Source organism: Manis javanica, chromosome 10 (assembly GCF_040802235.1).
Source record: "Manis javanica isolate MJ-LG chromosome 10, MJ_LKY, whole genome shotgun sequence".
NCBI lineage: Eukaryota > Metazoa > Chordata > Mammalia > Pholidota > Manidae > Manis > Manis javanica.
Window position 1 is genome coordinate 86,803,119 of NC_133165.1, and position 16,173 is coordinate 86,819,291.

Here is a 16,173-nt window from a genome sequence, read left to right on the forward strand (position 1 = left end):
AGGAATTTTCTTTGCTTCTTTTTGTTGTCTTGACACACTGAGATCTTAGTCATGGTTGTTCTAGACTTTGGTCAGTTGGTAGTTAGGAGGGTGTAAGAAGTTATCCAGTGCTTTTCTAAACTTAATTGTGCCTCTTCCAACTACAGAGAAGAGGATGGTCCTCAGGGATCTGGCTCTTCCGCTCCGCCGGCAAACAAGGAGTCCCAGGGAGAACAGGGTAAGTTGAGGAACTCATGGCATGTGTTGGCGGTATTGTATGGAGGGCGCATGGACCACAACCCACTGGAAACACGTTCTGAGCCTTGATTTGTGTGGGGCTTGGTAGTTACAGAGAGAGATGTTCCTGTCCTTTGGGGTTTATGGTCTGGTAAGGGAGAAAGGTTGCCCAGACTCGTATAGCATAACCCAGGCCACCTGGGAGGTTTGGGGTAAGGTAAGCCTAGGTGGGGGAATCTGAGCAGACCAGGCAATTTCTGTCCAGTAAGCAACCATGTGCATGCATTTGGAGCAATGACCACTTCACATCGTCTTGACTGTTAGAAATAATCTTGCCAACACCATCCAAGCACCCAAACCATAGAAGATAGAATCTCAGAGACACCTAGTGAAAGTTCAGTATTAAAAACTAGGCCGGGTAGACAAACCTCTCCATTTCTGGAAGAGAGCAGGAAGAAAGTAAGTCTGATACTTTATTTGCAGATACAACCACATGTAGGGAGCAGAACTCCTGGGATTTTCCAGCAACACCCAGCAGCTCCCAGCCACACAGACGCAAGTTTCCCCTGGTGCCCTCCAGGCGAGGGATCCTGCTGATCTCGGTATGGTCTGTCCACCCACCCCTGCCCACTCAGTCTGGCTCCCCTGCATCTCAGGAACGGAGGGGTCAGTACAAGTTTCTTTCAATTCCTTCTGACTGGCTTGGCTTCTCCTTTTTCTCTTGGTAGCCTCCAGCTCCCTGGATCAGCCGCTCGATCATGGTCGAAGAGTATTACCAGGAGAAGCAAGCTCCGTCACAGTGGCTGAAGAGGATCTTCGAAGATAAGACTGGTAAGGAATATGGGTTAATTTCACACTCCAGAGACTGTTCCCAGAGTCATATTTGTTGACTCCTGAATCCCTGGCCCAGCAAGGCTTCTAGAGCACCAAATACCATCACGTTTTAGATACCATAGTTGCCATTTTCTGTTCTTCTTCCTAGAATCTGCTACAGTGGCAATGTTGAGGGGGAGGCATTGTGTATTTTACTCCGTTCTTGTCCCCGCTGTGAGGAAGAATTGAAGGGCAGAGACACAGTAGTGAAGCAGAGTAAAAGTTTTATTTAAAGTTACTTAGCCAGAAAGAAGTGCAGGTGACCTCAGAGAGGGAGGAGTGCCCTGAAAGGTTGGAGAGAAAGAGTTTAAGATTAAAAGGTCACACACTTAGAAAGTGTGGGTGACTTCAGAGAAAGGAGTGCCCTGTAAGGTTGGGTGGAGTTGAAGTTATGCACTTAGGAAGTGCAGGTGACCTCAGAGAGAGGAGTGCAGTACCCTGAAAGGTTGAAAAGAGGGAGTTTAAAGTTAAAAGGTTCCGCACTTAGAAAGTGCGGGTGACCTCACATAGGAGCACAGTGAAAGGTTGGGGGCTCTCTCTTTTAAGGATTTTTCAGGAATGTGACAGAGGGCTAGGGTGTGGGCTTGTTAAGTGGTCTCAAGTATCTTTGATGAGACATTAAGTTACTCATCAGTCCTCTAAGTAATTCTGCAAAATTAGCTTATCAAGACTGTCTGCCTTTCCTCCAAGGTGGGCAGAGTTATTTGTTTGCTAAAGAGTATGTTAAGAATCTTTCTTCTGAAACTTCCTAGTTTTTTTTTAAATACAATTTTGGCTTTAAGGTGGGATCTCCCTGTCTTTACTTTGCTGTTTATAGGTGGGCCTTTTAGCAGGCTAGAGTAAATCATACAGTGGTCTAATGGACACAGTGAAGACATGGGCTGTGTTCAGACACTTTTATCTGGGGAATATTCAAACGTCAAGGCCAAGGTTCTCTTGACCTTTTGAGCTTTAACTGATTAACTCACTAACTCTGAATCTTTTCTGGATTTCTAGATTTAACTGGTTAACCGAGTCCTTTCTAGGGGGCTTTGCTGACCCTGTACTCTTTCCACCCCACTCATATGTATTTCCCTGCCTAACAGCCACGCCCATGGCCCGTTTGCCCCTGCAGACACCTGGCCTTCTGGGCCCTCTTGGCTCTTCACAGCCAGGGCCCCTCCCCGACCCCTCCCCAGACTCCAGATCCACAGCCCCTTTCTCGGGGCTGACCCCTGCCTCTCCCGCAATACCAGCCAGTGACGCCACCAAGTCACCTCCGGCCTCTCAGGCTGAGACATCTGCCAAACCCCAGGCCCCGCCTGCCCCAGGCCCCACCCTGAAGCCCAGTGTTCTCTTTGGAACGCTGGGCAGACCACCTGCTAACCCTTCTGCCTCGGCAGCTCCTGCTGTGTCTTCAGCACATCCCATGTTCAAGCCCATCTTTGTGGCTCCATCTAAAAGTGGGAAGGAGGGTCCTGTGCCATCCAGCCATTCCCAAGTCACAATGGAGGCATCTTCCAGCTCTGCCCACACCCCGCCTACCAGCAGACTGCCCCTCACTTTCATTTCTGTTTTTAGCAGCACAAGGCTACCTACATCTTTGCCCTTGTCAACTCCTTCCTCCTTCAGTCAGACAACTACTTCAGGCACTAGCACGAATACCCCTCTGTTCCCTGGCCCGGCCAGTGTCAGCGTCCCCTCAGCAGCGGCTTGGGGGACCACCACCGGCACAGCTGCAGACTCCACCCGGAAGCCTGTCTTTGGCTCTGGTGTGAGCAGTGTGACCAGCACTGTGAGCAGCATGACCAGCCCCACTGCTTCCACTGCCCAGCCTGTCCTCTTTGGGTCTCCCCTTGCCTCTGCTGCCAGTTCTGCCCAGCCATGGGCTCCATAGCCCAGTTTGGCAGGCTCTGGCCATGCCTGCTCCAACAACAGCCATCACCTTCAGCCAGTCCCTGCCCGGCGCCATCCAGACAGCTGCTGGCAGCAGCACCGCCAGTTTCGGTGGCTTCAGTGGCACCCTCACGACCTCCGCCCCCATGGCCCTGAGCCAGCCTGCACTGACATTTAGCAGCACTACCACCCCAGCCTTCAACATTCCCTTTAGTTCTGGCACCAGGGCCCCCGTCCCATCCTATCCCGGAATCACGCCACAGCACACATTCGGAGCCACTGACAGACAGCAAATGTGTACTGCCAGCCAGCACTGGCCCCCAGCTTTGGCAGCTCCTTTCCTTTTGGAAGCTCAGCAGCCCTGGCCCCACCCCAGCCAGCCTTTGGCAGCACTGTGTGGTCAGGTTTTCGTGGGTTGAAACCTGCAGCCTCTCTTTTTGGCACCATCTCCAGCACCCAGACAGTCTTTGGCAGCACCACAGGTGTTTCCTCCAATTTTTTTATTTTGTGGTATCATTAATCTACAATTACTTGAGGAACATCATGTTTACTAGACTCCCCCCTTCACCAAGTCCCCCCCTCATACCTCATTAGTCCCTGTTCATCAGCGCAGTAAGATGCTGCAGAATCACTACTTGTCTACTATGTGTTGCACAGCACTCCCCATGCCCTCCCCCACATTATACATGTTAATCATAAGACCCCCATTCTTCTTCCACCCCCTTCTCCCTCCCTTTCCACCTATCTTCCCCAGTCCCTTTCTATTTGGTAACTGTTGTCCTTTCTTGGGTTCTGTGATTCTGCTGCTGTTTTGTTCCTTCTGTTTTTCCTTTGTTCTTATATTCCTGAGATGAGTGAAATCATTTGGTACTTGTCTTTCTCCACCTGGCTTATTTCACTGACCATAATACCCTCTAGATCCATCCATGTTGTTGCAAATGGTAGGATTTGTTTTCTTCTTATGGCTGATTAATATTCCATTGTGTATATGTATCACATCTTCTTTATCCATTCATCTACTGATGGACACTTAGGTTCCTTCCATTTCTTGGCTATTGTAAATAGTGCTGTGATAAACATAGGGGTACATCTGTCTTTTTAAAATTGGGCTTCTGCATTCTTAGGGTAAATTCCTAGAGGTGGTATTCCTGGGTCAAATGGTATTTCTATTTTGAATTTTTTGAGGAACCTCCATACTGCTTTCCACAGTGATTGAACTAAATTACATTCCCACCTCCAGGGGAGGAGGATTCCCCTTTCTCCGAATCCTCGCCAGCATTTGTTGTTGTTTGTGTTTTCGATGGTGGCTATCCTTACTGGTGTGAGGTGATATCTCATTCTGGTTTTAATTTGCATTTTCTGATGACTAGCGATGTGGAGCATCTTTTCATGTGTCTGTTGGCCATCTGAATTTCTTCTTCGGAGAACTGTCTGTTCAGCTCCTCTGCCCATTTTTTAATTGGATTATTTGCTTTTTGTTTGTTGAGGTGTGTGAGCTCTTTATACGTTGTTGATGTCAACCCTTTATTATATCTGTCATTTATGAATATATTCTCTCATACTATAGGATGCCTTTTTGTTCTATTGATGGTGTCTTTCCCTGTACAGAAGCTTTTCAGCTTGATGTAGTCCTATTTGTTCATTTTTGCTTTTGTTTCCCTTGCCGGGGGAGATATGTTCATGAAATAGTCACTCATGTTCATGTCCAAGAGATTTTTGCTTATGTTTTTTCTAAGAGTTTAATGTTTCATGGCTTACATTCAGGTCTTTGATCCATTTTGAATATACTTTGTGTATAGGGTTAGACAATGATCCTCATTTCCTCCTCTTTTGCAGCCACCACCTCGGACTTTGGAGCTGTGACCCAGAACACCAGCAGCGGTGGCAGCACAACCTCATCACACTACACATCTAGGGTGTCAGCAGGCCGCGCTGGCAGTGGGGACTTTGGGATGAGCATGTCAGCCCCCCACAACAGCTCCACCACTGGGGCATTCGACTTTGTGGCTGGACGGAGTGGGAGAACTGGTGGCACGGCCCATTTCTGGGGATGCCTGAGTCAGAACTCCCTTGGTACAGCTGGCCAGAGCACACTGTTTGGCATCTATGTGGCCAGCACACCTCAGAACACGTCTGTGCTTGCAGGTGAGATTTGGAAGGGGCTCGGTCTGCAGAGCCAGGTGCTGTTTTAAATGCTAACATAGTCTACACTCTTGGAGCTCTATGCTGTGGTGAAGAGACAGATGTTATCTGTAAACAGCGTCAGGTAGCAGTGTAACTTATAACCGGAGGAGCTATTTAGGCTGGCAGTGGGAGCCTTTCTGAGACAATAGGAAACCAAGGCCATGACTGTAGTTCCAGAGTTGGGAGCAGGGACAGCGGCTGGGGGTGAGGGCGTTCAAGGCACAGGAGCAAAGGCCCGAAGTCAGAAACGACCTTATGTTTTCATGAGCAGAGAACCAGGTGCGGCTAGAGGTTTAAAAAGGAAAGTGGGATAAAATGACGTTAAGAGACAGGCAGTAAGGAAGATCATTCATGGCCTTTTAAAATGTATTTTATTTTTTGGTATTAATCTGCAATTACATGAAGAACATTATGTTTACTAGGCTTCCCCCTTCAACAAGTCCCCCCCAACGAACCCTATTATCGTCACTGTCCATCAGTGTAGTAAGATGCTGTAGAAGGACCCCTTGTCTTCTCTGTGTTGCCCCCTGCCCACATTATATATGCAATTTGTACGGCCCCCCTTCTTTTTCCTATCCTTATCCCTCCCTTCTCATGCATCCTGCTCAGTCCCTTTACCTTTTGTCCACTTCAGTAGGTGGTCCATTCTTGGGTTCTGTGATTCTGCTGCTCTTTTGTTCCTTCAGTTTTTCTTTCTTCCTATATTCCAGAGATGAGTGAAATCATTTGATACTTGTCTTTCTCTGTCTCGGTTATTTCACTGAGCATAATATCCACCAGCTCCATCCCTGTTGTTGCAAATGGTAGGATTTGTTTTATTCTCTTGGCTGAATAATATTCCATTGCATATATGTACCACACCCTCTTTATCCATTCATCTACTGATGGACATTCAGGTTGCTTCCATTTCATGGATATTATAAATAGTGCTGACATAAACATAGGGGTGCATCTGTCTTTTTCAAAATGGGCTGCTGTATTCTTAGGGTAAATTCCTACGACTGTTATTCCTGGGTCAAATGGTATTTCTATTTTGAGCTTTTTGAGGAACCTCCATATTGCTTTCCACAATGGTTGAACGAATTTACATTGCCTCCAACAGTGTAGGAGGGTTCACCTCTCTCCACAACCTTGCCAACATTTGTTGTGGTTTGTCTGTTGGATGGTGGCGATCCTTACAGGCGTGAGGTGATATCTCATTGTGGTTTTAATTTTCATTTCTCTGATGACAAGTGAAGTGGTACATCTTTTCACACCTGAATTTCTTCTTTGGAGAACTGCCTGTTGAGCTCCCCTGCCCACATTTTCATTGGAACGTTTTCATTTTGTTTGTTGAGGTGTGTTAGCTCTTTATATATTTTGGATGTCAACCCTTTATTGGATGTGTCATTTATGAGTATATTCTCCCATACTGTAGGATGCCCTTTTGTTCTGTTGATGGTGCCCTGAACTGTACAGAAGCTTTTAAGCTTGACATAGTCCCATTTGTTCACTTTTATTTCCCTGGAGAGATATGTTGACGAAGAAGTCGCTCATGTTTATGTCCAAGATATTTTCACCTGTCTTTCTCTAAGTGTTTTATGGTTTCTTGGATTACATTCAGGGGTTTGATCAATTTTAAATTTTCTTTTGTGTATGGGGTTAGACAATGATCCATGTTTGCTCCTTCTTTGCAGCCATCACCTCTGGCTTTGGAGCTGTGACCCAGCCCACCAGCTGTGGGACCAGGACATCCGGGTTCGGCAGCAACGTCTCAGCGCCCTTCACATCTATGGTGTCAGCAGGCCCCACTATCAGTGGGGGCTTTGGGACACGCGTGCCTGCCCCCCACAGCAGCCCCGCCACTGGGGGGGCATTTGGCTGTGGGTCAGCACAGAGTGGGAGACCTGGTCTCAAGAACCCTTTTTGGGGAGCCTTAAAACCGAGCTCCCTGGGTGCAGGTGGCCAGAGCACACCATCTACTTTCCATGTGGCCACCACGCCTCAGAACACTCCTGGGTTTGCAGGTGAGATTTGGAATGGGCTCGGTCTGCAGTGCCAGGTGCTGTCTTAAGTGCTGACACAGTCTCCGCTCTCGGAGCCGTATGCTGTGGTGAAGATTTAGATGTTATCACAAAAGTTATCAGTACACAACATCAGGTAGCCTTGTAACTCATAACAGTGGAGCTATTACGTAGTCAGCGGCAGCCTTTCTGAGACAATAACAAACTGAGGCCATGGCCGCAGCTCCAGTGATGGGAGCAGGGACAGTGGCTGGCGGTGAGGACGTTACAGGCGCAGGAGCAGAGGCCCAAAGGCAGAGATAAGCTTATGTTTTCGTGAGCAGAGAAGAGCCAGGTGTGGCTAGAGGTTATAAAGGAAAGTGGGATAAACTGACATTAAGAGACAGGCAGAAAGGAAGAACATTCACGGCGTTTAGAATGTTTTTTTTCCTTTGGTATCTATCTACAGTTACCTTCAGAACATTATGTTTATTTGGCTCCCCTCTTCACCAAGTACCCTGCACAAACCCCATTAGAGTCACTGTCCATGAGCATAGTAACATGCTGTAGAATCACTACTTGTCTTCTGTGTGTAGCCTAGCCCTCCCTGTGCCCCCCCACATTATACATGCTAATCATAATGCCCCCTTTCTTTTTCCCTGCCTTATCCCTCCCTTCCCACCCATCCTCCTCAGTCCCTTTCTCTTTGGTCACTGTTAGTCCATTCTTGGGTTCTGTGATTCTGCTGCTGTTTTGTTCCTTCAGTTTTTCCTTTGCTCCTATACTCCCGAGATGAGTGAAATCATTTGGTACTCGTCTTTCTCCACCTCGCTTATTTCACTGAGCATAATCCCCCCTAGCTCCAACCATGTTGTTGCAAATGGTAGGAATCGTTTTCTTCTTAAGGCTGAATTATATTCCATTGTGCATACATTCATGTACTGATGGACACGTAGGTTGTTTCCATTTTTTGGCTGTTGTAAATAGTGCTGCGATAAACATAGGGGTACGTCTGTTTTTTTTCAAAATGGGCTGCTGTATTCTTAGGGTAAATTCCTAGGAGCGGTATTCCTGGGTCACATGGTGTTTCTATTTTGAGCTTTTTGAGGAACGTCCATATTGCTTTCCACAATGGTTGAACGAATTTACATTGCCAGCAACAGTGTAGGAGGGTTCACCTCTCTCCACAACCTTGCCAACATTTGTTGTGGTTTGTCTTTTGGATGGTGGCTATCCTTACTGGTGTGAGGTGATATCTCATTGTGGTTTTAATTTTCATTTCTCTGATGACAAGTGAAGTGGTACATCTTTTCACACCTGAATTTCTTCTTTGGAGAACTGCCTGTTGAGCTCCCCTGCCCACATTTTCATTGGAACGTTTTCATTTTGTTTGTTGAGGTGTGTTAGCTCTTTATATATTTTGGATGTCAACCCTTTATTGGATGTGTCATTTATGAATATATTCTCCCATACTGTAGGATGCCCTTTTGTTCTGTTGATGGTGCCCTGAACTGTACAGAAGCTTTTAAGCTTGACATAGTCCCATTTGTTCACTTTTATTTCCCTGGAGAGATATGTTGACGAAGAAGTCGCTCATGTTTATGTCCAAGATATTTTCACCTGTCTTTCTCTAAGTGTTTTATGGTTTCTTGGCTTACTTTCGGGGGTTCAATCAGTTTTGATTTTACTTTTGTGTATGGGGTTAGACAATGATCCATGTTTGCTCCTTTTTTGCAGCCATCACCTCCGACTTTAGAGCGGTGACCCAGCCCACCAGCTGTGGGACCAGGACATCCGGGTTCGGCAGCACCGTCTCAGCGCCCTTCACATCTATGGTGTCAGCTGGCCCCACTGGCAGTGGGGGCTTTGGGACACGCGTGCCTGCCCCCCACAGCAGCCCCGCCACTGGGGGGGCATTTGGCTGTGGGTCAGCACAGAGTGGGAGACCTGGTCTCAAGAACCCTTTTTGGGGAGCCTTAAAACCGAGCTCCCTGGGTGCAGGTGGCCAGAGCACACCATCTACTTTCCATGTGGCCACCACGCCTCGGAACACTCCTGGGTTTGCAGGTGAGATTTGGAATGGGCTCGTTCTGCAGTGCCAGGTGCTGTCTTAAGTGCTGACACAGACTCTGCTCTCGGAGCCGTATGCTATGGTGAAGATTTAGATGTTATCACAAAAGTTATCGGTACACAACATCAGGTAGCCTTGTAGCTCATAACCAGTGGAGCTATTACGTAGTCAGCGGCAGCCTTTCTGAGACAATAACAAACTGAGGCCATGGCCGCAGCTCCAGTGATGGGAGCAGGGACAGTGGCTGGCGGTGAGGATGTTACAGGCGCAGGAGCAGAGGCCCAAAGGCAGAGATAAGCTTATGTTTTCGTGAGCAGAGAAGAGCCAGGTGTGGCTAGAGGTTATAAAGGAAAGTGGGATAAACTGACATTAAGAGACAGGCAGAAAGGAAGAACATTCACGGCGTTTAGAATGTTTTTTTTCCTTTGGTATCTATCTACAGTTACCTTCAGAACATTATGTTTATTTGGCTCCCCTCTTCACCAAGTACCCTGCACAAACCCCATTAGAGTCACTGTCCATGAGCATAGTAACATGCTGTAGAATCACTACTTGTCTTCTGTGTGTAGCCTAGCCCTCCCTGTGCCCCCCCACATTATACATGCTAATCATAATGCCCCCTTTCTTTTTCCCTGCCTTATCCCTCCCTTCCCACCCATCCTCCTCAGTCCCTTTCTCTTTGGTCACTGTTAGTCCATTCTTGGGTTCTGTGATTCTGCTGCTGTTTTGTTCCTTCAGTTTTTCCTTTGCTCCTATACTCCCGAGATGAGTGAAATCATTTGGTACTCGTCTTTCTCCACCTCGCTTATTTCACTGAGCATAATTCCCCCTAGCTCCAACCATGTTGTTGCAAATGGTAGGAATCGCTTTCTTCTTTAGGCTGAATTATATTCCATTGTGCATACATTCATGTACTGATGGACACGTAGTTTGTTTCCATTTCTTGGCTGTTGTAAATAGTGCTGCGATAAACATACGGGTATGTCTGTTCTGTCGTTTTCAAAATTAGGCTGCTGTATTCTTCGGGTAAATTCCCAGGATCTGTATTGTTGGGTCAAACGGTATTTCCATTTTGAGGTTTTTGTGGAACCTCCATATTGCTTCCCTCAGTGTTTGAATTAATTTTCATTCCCAGCAGCCGTGTAGGATGGTTCCCCTCTCTCCTCAACCTTGCCAAGATTGGTTGTGGTTTGTGTTTTGTATGGTGGCGATCCTTACTGGTGTGAGGTGATATCTCATTGTGGTTTTTATATGCATTTCTGTGATTATAAGCGATGTGGTACATTTTTCATGTGTCTATTGGCCACCTGAATTTCTTCTTTGGAGAACTGCCTGTTCAGCTCCCCTGCCCACATTTTCATTGGAATATTTGCATTTTGTTTGTTGAGGTGTGTTAGGTCTTTATATATTTTGGATGTCAACCCTTTATTGGATGTGTCATTTATGAGTATATTCTCCCATACTGTAGGATGCCCTTTTGTTCTGTTGATGGTGCCCTTAACTGTACAGAAGCTTTTAAGCTTGACATAGTCCCATTTGTTCATTTTTCCTTTCTTTCCCTGGGGAGATATGTTGCCGAAGAAGTCGCTCATGTTTATGTCCAAGATATTTTCGCCTGTCTTTCTCTAAGTGTTTTATGGTTTCTTGGTTTACTTTCGGGGGTTTGATCAGTTTTGATTTTACTTTTGTGTATGGGGTTAGACAATGATCCATGTTTGCTCCTTTTTTACAGCCATCACCTCCGGCTTTGGAGCTGTGACCCAGCGCACCAGCTGTGGCACCAGGATATCCGGGTTCGGCAGCACCATCTCAGCTCCCTTCACATCTATGGTGTCTGCAGGCCCCACTGGCAATGGGGGCTTTGGGACATGCGTGCCTGCCCCCCACAGCAGCCCCTCCACTTCGGCATTTTGCTGTGGGTCAGGACAGAGTGGGAGAACTCATCTGTAGAACCCTTTTTGGGGAGCCTTAAAACCTAGCTCCCTGGGTACAGCTGGCCAGAGCACACCCTCTTCCTTCCACATGGCCAGCATAGCCCAGAGCACGTCTGAGATTGCAGGTGAGATTTGGAATGAACTCGTTCTGCAGTGCCAGGTTCTGTTTTATGTGATGACAGTGTCTCTGCTTTCGGAGCTGTGTGCTGTGGTGAAGATTTAGATGTTATCAGGGAAGTTTTCTATAAAGAGTATCAGGTACCAGTGTAATTCATCACCAGAGGATCTATTTAGGTAGTCAGCGGCAGCCTTTCTGAGACAATAGGAAACTGAGACAATGACTGCAACTTCAGAGTTTGGAGCTGGTACCTCGTCTGGTGTTGAGTATTTTGCAGGCAGAGGAGCAAAGGCAGGAAGGCAGAGACAATGTTATATTTTTGTGAGCAGAGAAGAGCCAGTGTGGCTAGAGGTTTAAATAGGCAGATGGGATAAAATGACATTAAGAGGCAGGCAGAAATGAAGATAATTCACGGCTTTTTAAAGTGGCTTTTTTGTTTTTTGGTATCAATCTACAATTACCTTAAGAAAATTATTTTCATTTGGCCCCGCCCTTCACATGTACCCTGCACCATCCCCATTAGAGTCACTGTCCATCAGCATAGTAACATGCTGTAGAATCATTACTTGTCTTCTGTGTGTACTGTAGCCCTCCCTGTGCACCCCCCCCATATTATACATGCTAATCATAATGCCCCCTTTCTTTTTCCATGCCGTTATCCCTCCCTTCTCACCCATCCTCCTTGGTTCCTGTCCTTTTGGTAACTGTTAGTCCATTCTTGGGTACTGTGATTCTGCTGCTGTTTTGTTCCTTCAGTTTTTCCTTTACCCTTATACTCCCGAGATGACTGAAATCATTTGGTACTTGTCTTTCTCCACTTCACTTATTTCACTGAAGATAATACCCTCTAGCTCCATCCATGTTGTTGCAAATGGTAGGATTTGTTTTCTTCTTATAGCTGAATTATATTCCATTGTGCATATGTATCAAATCTTTTTTATCCATTCGTGTACTAATGGACACTTAGTTTGTTTCCATTTCTTGGCTGTTTTGAATAGTGCTGCGATAAATATAGGGGTGCATCTGTCTTTTTTTGAACTGGGCATCTGTATTCTTAGGGTAAATTCCTTGGTGTTGAATTACTGGTTCAAATGGTATTTCTATTTTGAGCTTTTTGAGGAACCTCCATATGGCTTTTCACAATGGTTGAACGAATTTACATTCCCAGCGACAGGGTAGGAGGGTTCCGATTTCTCCACAACCTCACCAACGTTTGCTGCTGTGTGTGTTTTGTATGGCAGCGATCCTTCCTGGTGTGAGGTTATATCTCATTGTGGTCTTAATTGGCTTTTTTCTGATGACTAGCGATAAGACACATGATTTCATGTGTCTATTGGCCAACTGAATTTCTTCTTTGGAGAACTGTCTGTTTTACACCCATGCCTATTTTTTAATTGGATTATTTGCTTTTTGTTTGTTGAGCTGTGTTAGCTCATTATATATTTTGGATGTTGACCCTTAATCAGATCTGTCATTTATAAATATATTCTCCCGTACTGTAGGATGTCATTTTTTTCCATTGATGGTGTTCTTTACTTTACAGAAGCTTTAAAGCTTGATATAGTCCCATTTGTTCATTTTTGCTTTTGTTTCCCTTTCCTTGGGAGATACGTTCATGAAGAAGTCACTCATGTTTATGTCCAACAGATTTTTGCCTGTCTTTGTCTAAGAGTTTTCTGGTTTCATGGCTTACATTCAGGTCTTTGATCCATTTTGAATTTAGTTTTGTGTATTGGGTTAGACAATGATCCATGTCTCCACCTTTTTTGCAGCCATCACCTCGGCCTTTGCAGCTATGACCCTGACCACAAGCAGCGGGACCAGTAGGTCAGTGGTCGGCAGCACTACTTTATCACTCATCACGTCCAGGGTGTCAGCAGGTCCCGCAGGCAGTGGGGTTTTGTGATCAGCATGGCTGTCCCCAACAACAGCTCCACCACCCGGTCATTCGGATTTGGGTCAGGACGGAGTGGCAGAACTGGTCTCAAGAACCCTTTCTGGGGTGCCTTGAATGAGAACTCCCTGGGTGCAGCTGGCCAGAGCACACCCTCTCCCATCCACATGGCCAGCACACCTCAGGACACGTCTGGGATTGCAGGTGAGATTTGGAATGGGCTCGGTGTGCAGTGCCAGGCGCTGTCCTAAGTGCTGACACAGTCTCTGCTTTTGGAGCTGGACCCTGTGTTGAAGATTTAGATGTTATCACAGAAGTTATCCATAAAAAGCACCAGGTAGCAGTGTAACTCAAGACTGGAAGTGCTATTTAGGTAGACAGCGAGAGTCTTTTAGAGACAGTAGATAACTGAGGCCATGGCCACTGTTCCAGAATTGGGAGTAGGGACAGCAGCTGGGGTGAGAACCTTGTAGGCACAGGAGCAATGGCCCAAAGGCAGAGATTAGCTTATGTTTCCATGAGCAGATAAGAGCCAGGTGTGGCTACAGGTTTAAAAAGGAAAGTGAGATAAAATGACATTAAGAGACAGGCAGAAAGGAAGATCATTTAGAGCCTTTAAAAAACATTTTTTTTTGTTATCAATCTACAATTACCTTAAGAACATTATTTTGATTTGGCTTTCCCCTTCACCAAGTACCCCACACAAATTCCATCAGAGTCACTGTCCATCAGCGTAGTAACATGCGGTAGAATCACTACTTATCTTCTGTGTGTAGCCCAGCCCTCCCCGTGCCCCCCACATTATACATGCTAAGCGTAATGCCCCCTTTCTTTTTCCCTGCCCTTATTCCTCCATTCCCATCCATCCTCCACAGTCCCTTTCCCTTTGTAACTGTTAGTCCATTCTTGGATTCTGTGATTCTGCTGCTGTTTTGTTCCTTCAGTTTTTCCTTTGTTCTTATACTCCAGAGATGAGTGAAATCATTTGGAACTTGTATTTCTCCACCTGGCTTATTTCACTGAGCATAATACCCTGTAGTTCCATCCATGTTGTGGCAAATGGTAGGACTTTTTTTATTATGGCTGAATAATATTCCAGTGTGTATATGTATCACATCTTCTTTATCCATTCATCTACTGATGGACACTTAGGTTGTTTCAATTTCTTGACTGTTGTAAATAGTGCTGCGATAAACATAGGGGTGCATCTGTCTTTTTCAAACTGGGTGCTGTCTTCTTAGAGTAAATTCCTAGGAGTGGAATTCCTTGTACAAATAGTATTTCTATTTTGTGCTTTTTGAGGAACCTCCATATTGCTTTTCACAATGGTTGAATGAATTTACATTCCCACCAACAGTGTAGTAAGGTTCCTCTTTCACCACAACCTCGCCAGCATTTCTTGTTGTTTGTCTTTTGGATGGCGGCAATCCTTACTGGTGTGAGGTGATATCTCATTGTGGTTTTAATTTGCATTTGTCTGATGACAAGTGATGTGGTGCATCTCTTAATTTGTCTATTGGCCATTGGATTTTCTTCTTTGGAGAACTGTCTGTTCAGCTCCCCTGCCAATTTTTTAACTGGATTATTTGCTTTTTGTTTGTTGAGCTGTGTTAGCTCATTATATATTTTGGATGTCAACTCTTTATCAGATCTGTCATTTATGAATATATTCTCCCATACTGTAGGATGTCCTTTTCTTATTTTGTTGGTGTTCTTTACTGTACAGAAGCTTTTAAGCTTGATATAGTACCATTTGTTCATATTTGCTTTTGTTTCCCTTGCCTGGGGACATACGTTCATGAAGAAGTCACTCATGTTCATGTCCAAGAGATTTTTGCCTGTTTTTGTCTAAGAGTTTTATGATATCATGACTTAAATTCAGGTCTTTGATCCATTTTGAATTTACTTTTGTGTATAGTGTTAGACAGTGATCCATGTTTCCTCCTTTTTTGCAGCCATCACCTCAGCCTTTGCAGCTATGACCCTGACCAGCAGCAGCGGGACCAGTACAACAGGGTTTGGCAGCACTATCTCACTGCCCTTCACGTCCAGGGTGTGAGCAGGTCCTGCTGGCAGTGGGGGCTTCAGTATGAGCATGGCTGCCCCCCCACAGCAGCTCCACCACTGGGACATTCAGCTGTGGGTTAGGACGGAGTGGGAGAACTGGTTTCAGGATCCCTTTCTGGGGAGCCTTGAATCCGAACTCCCTGGGTGCAGCTGGCCAGAGCACACCCTCTCCCTTCCACATGGCCAGGACGCCTCAGAACACATCTGGGATTGCAGGTGAGATTCGGAATGGGCTCGGGGTGCATTGCCAGGTGCTGTCTTAAGTGCTGACACAGTCTCTGCTTTCGGAGCTGTATGCTGTGGTGAAGATTTAGATGTTATCACAAAAGTTATCTGTAAACAGCGTCATGTAGCAGTGTAACTCATCAACCAGAGGAGCTATTTAGGTAGACAGTGGCAGCCTTTCTGAGACAATAACAAAGTGAGGCCATGGCTGCATTTCCAGAGTTGGGAGAATGGACAGCGAGTCGGGATGAGAATGTTACCGGCACAGGAGCAAAAGTCCGAAGGCAGAGATGAACTTATGTTTTCATGAGCAGAGAAGAGCCAGGTGTGGCTAGAGGTTATTAAGGAAAGTGGGATAAAATGACATTAAGAAACAGGCAGAAAGGAAGATCATTCACAGCCGTTCAAATGCTTTTTTTTTTGGTATCTCTGTACAATTATCTTAAAAACATTATGTTTATTTGGCTCCCCTCTTCACCAAGTACCCCGCAGAAACCCCTTAGAGTCACTGTCCATCAGCATAGTAACATGTTGTAGAATCACTGCTTGTCTTCTCTGTGTAGCCTAGCCCTCCCCGTGACCCACCACATTATACATGCTAATCATAATGTCCTCTTTCTTTTTCCCTGCCCTTATCCTCCCTTCCCACCCATCCTCCTCAGTCCCTTTCCCTTTGGTAACTGTTAGTCCATTCTTGGGTTCTGTGATTCTGCTGCTGTTTTGTTCCTTCAGTT

At 45.9% G+C, this 16,173-nt stretch overlaps 1 protein-coding gene and 1 pseudogene across 1 annotated transcript in view; both read left to right on the top strand.

Annotated features, from left to right (window-relative positions):
* Nucleotides 1–16,173, top strand: part of LOC118967302 (uncharacterized) — a 29,409-nt gene that overhangs the window by 9,537 nt on the left and 3,699 nt on the right. Inside the window, exons 6-14 of the mRNA XM_073214302.1 lie at nucleotides 147–217; nucleotides 700–818; nucleotides 945–1,047; nucleotides 4,801–5,109; nucleotides 6,825–7,154; nucleotides 8,868–9,197; nucleotides 10,934–11,260; nucleotides 13,026–13,351; nucleotides 15,103–15,430. Of these exons, the coding sequence (XP_073070403.1) occupies nucleotides 147–217; nucleotides 700–818; nucleotides 945–1,047; nucleotides 4,801–5,109; nucleotides 6,825–7,154; nucleotides 8,868–9,197; nucleotides 10,934–11,151 (1,480 nt within the window). The 3' untranslated portion in view covers nucleotides 11,152–11,260; nucleotides 13,026–13,351; nucleotides 15,103–15,430. The remainder of the gene's footprint in view (nucleotides 1–146; nucleotides 218–699; nucleotides 819–944; nucleotides 1,048–4,800; nucleotides 5,110–6,824; nucleotides 7,155–8,867; nucleotides 9,198–10,933; nucleotides 11,261–13,025; nucleotides 13,352–15,102; nucleotides 15,431–16,173) is intronic.
* Nucleotides 2,183–3,580, top strand: LOC140843694 (putative nuclear envelope pore membrane protein POM 121B; annotated as a pseudogene).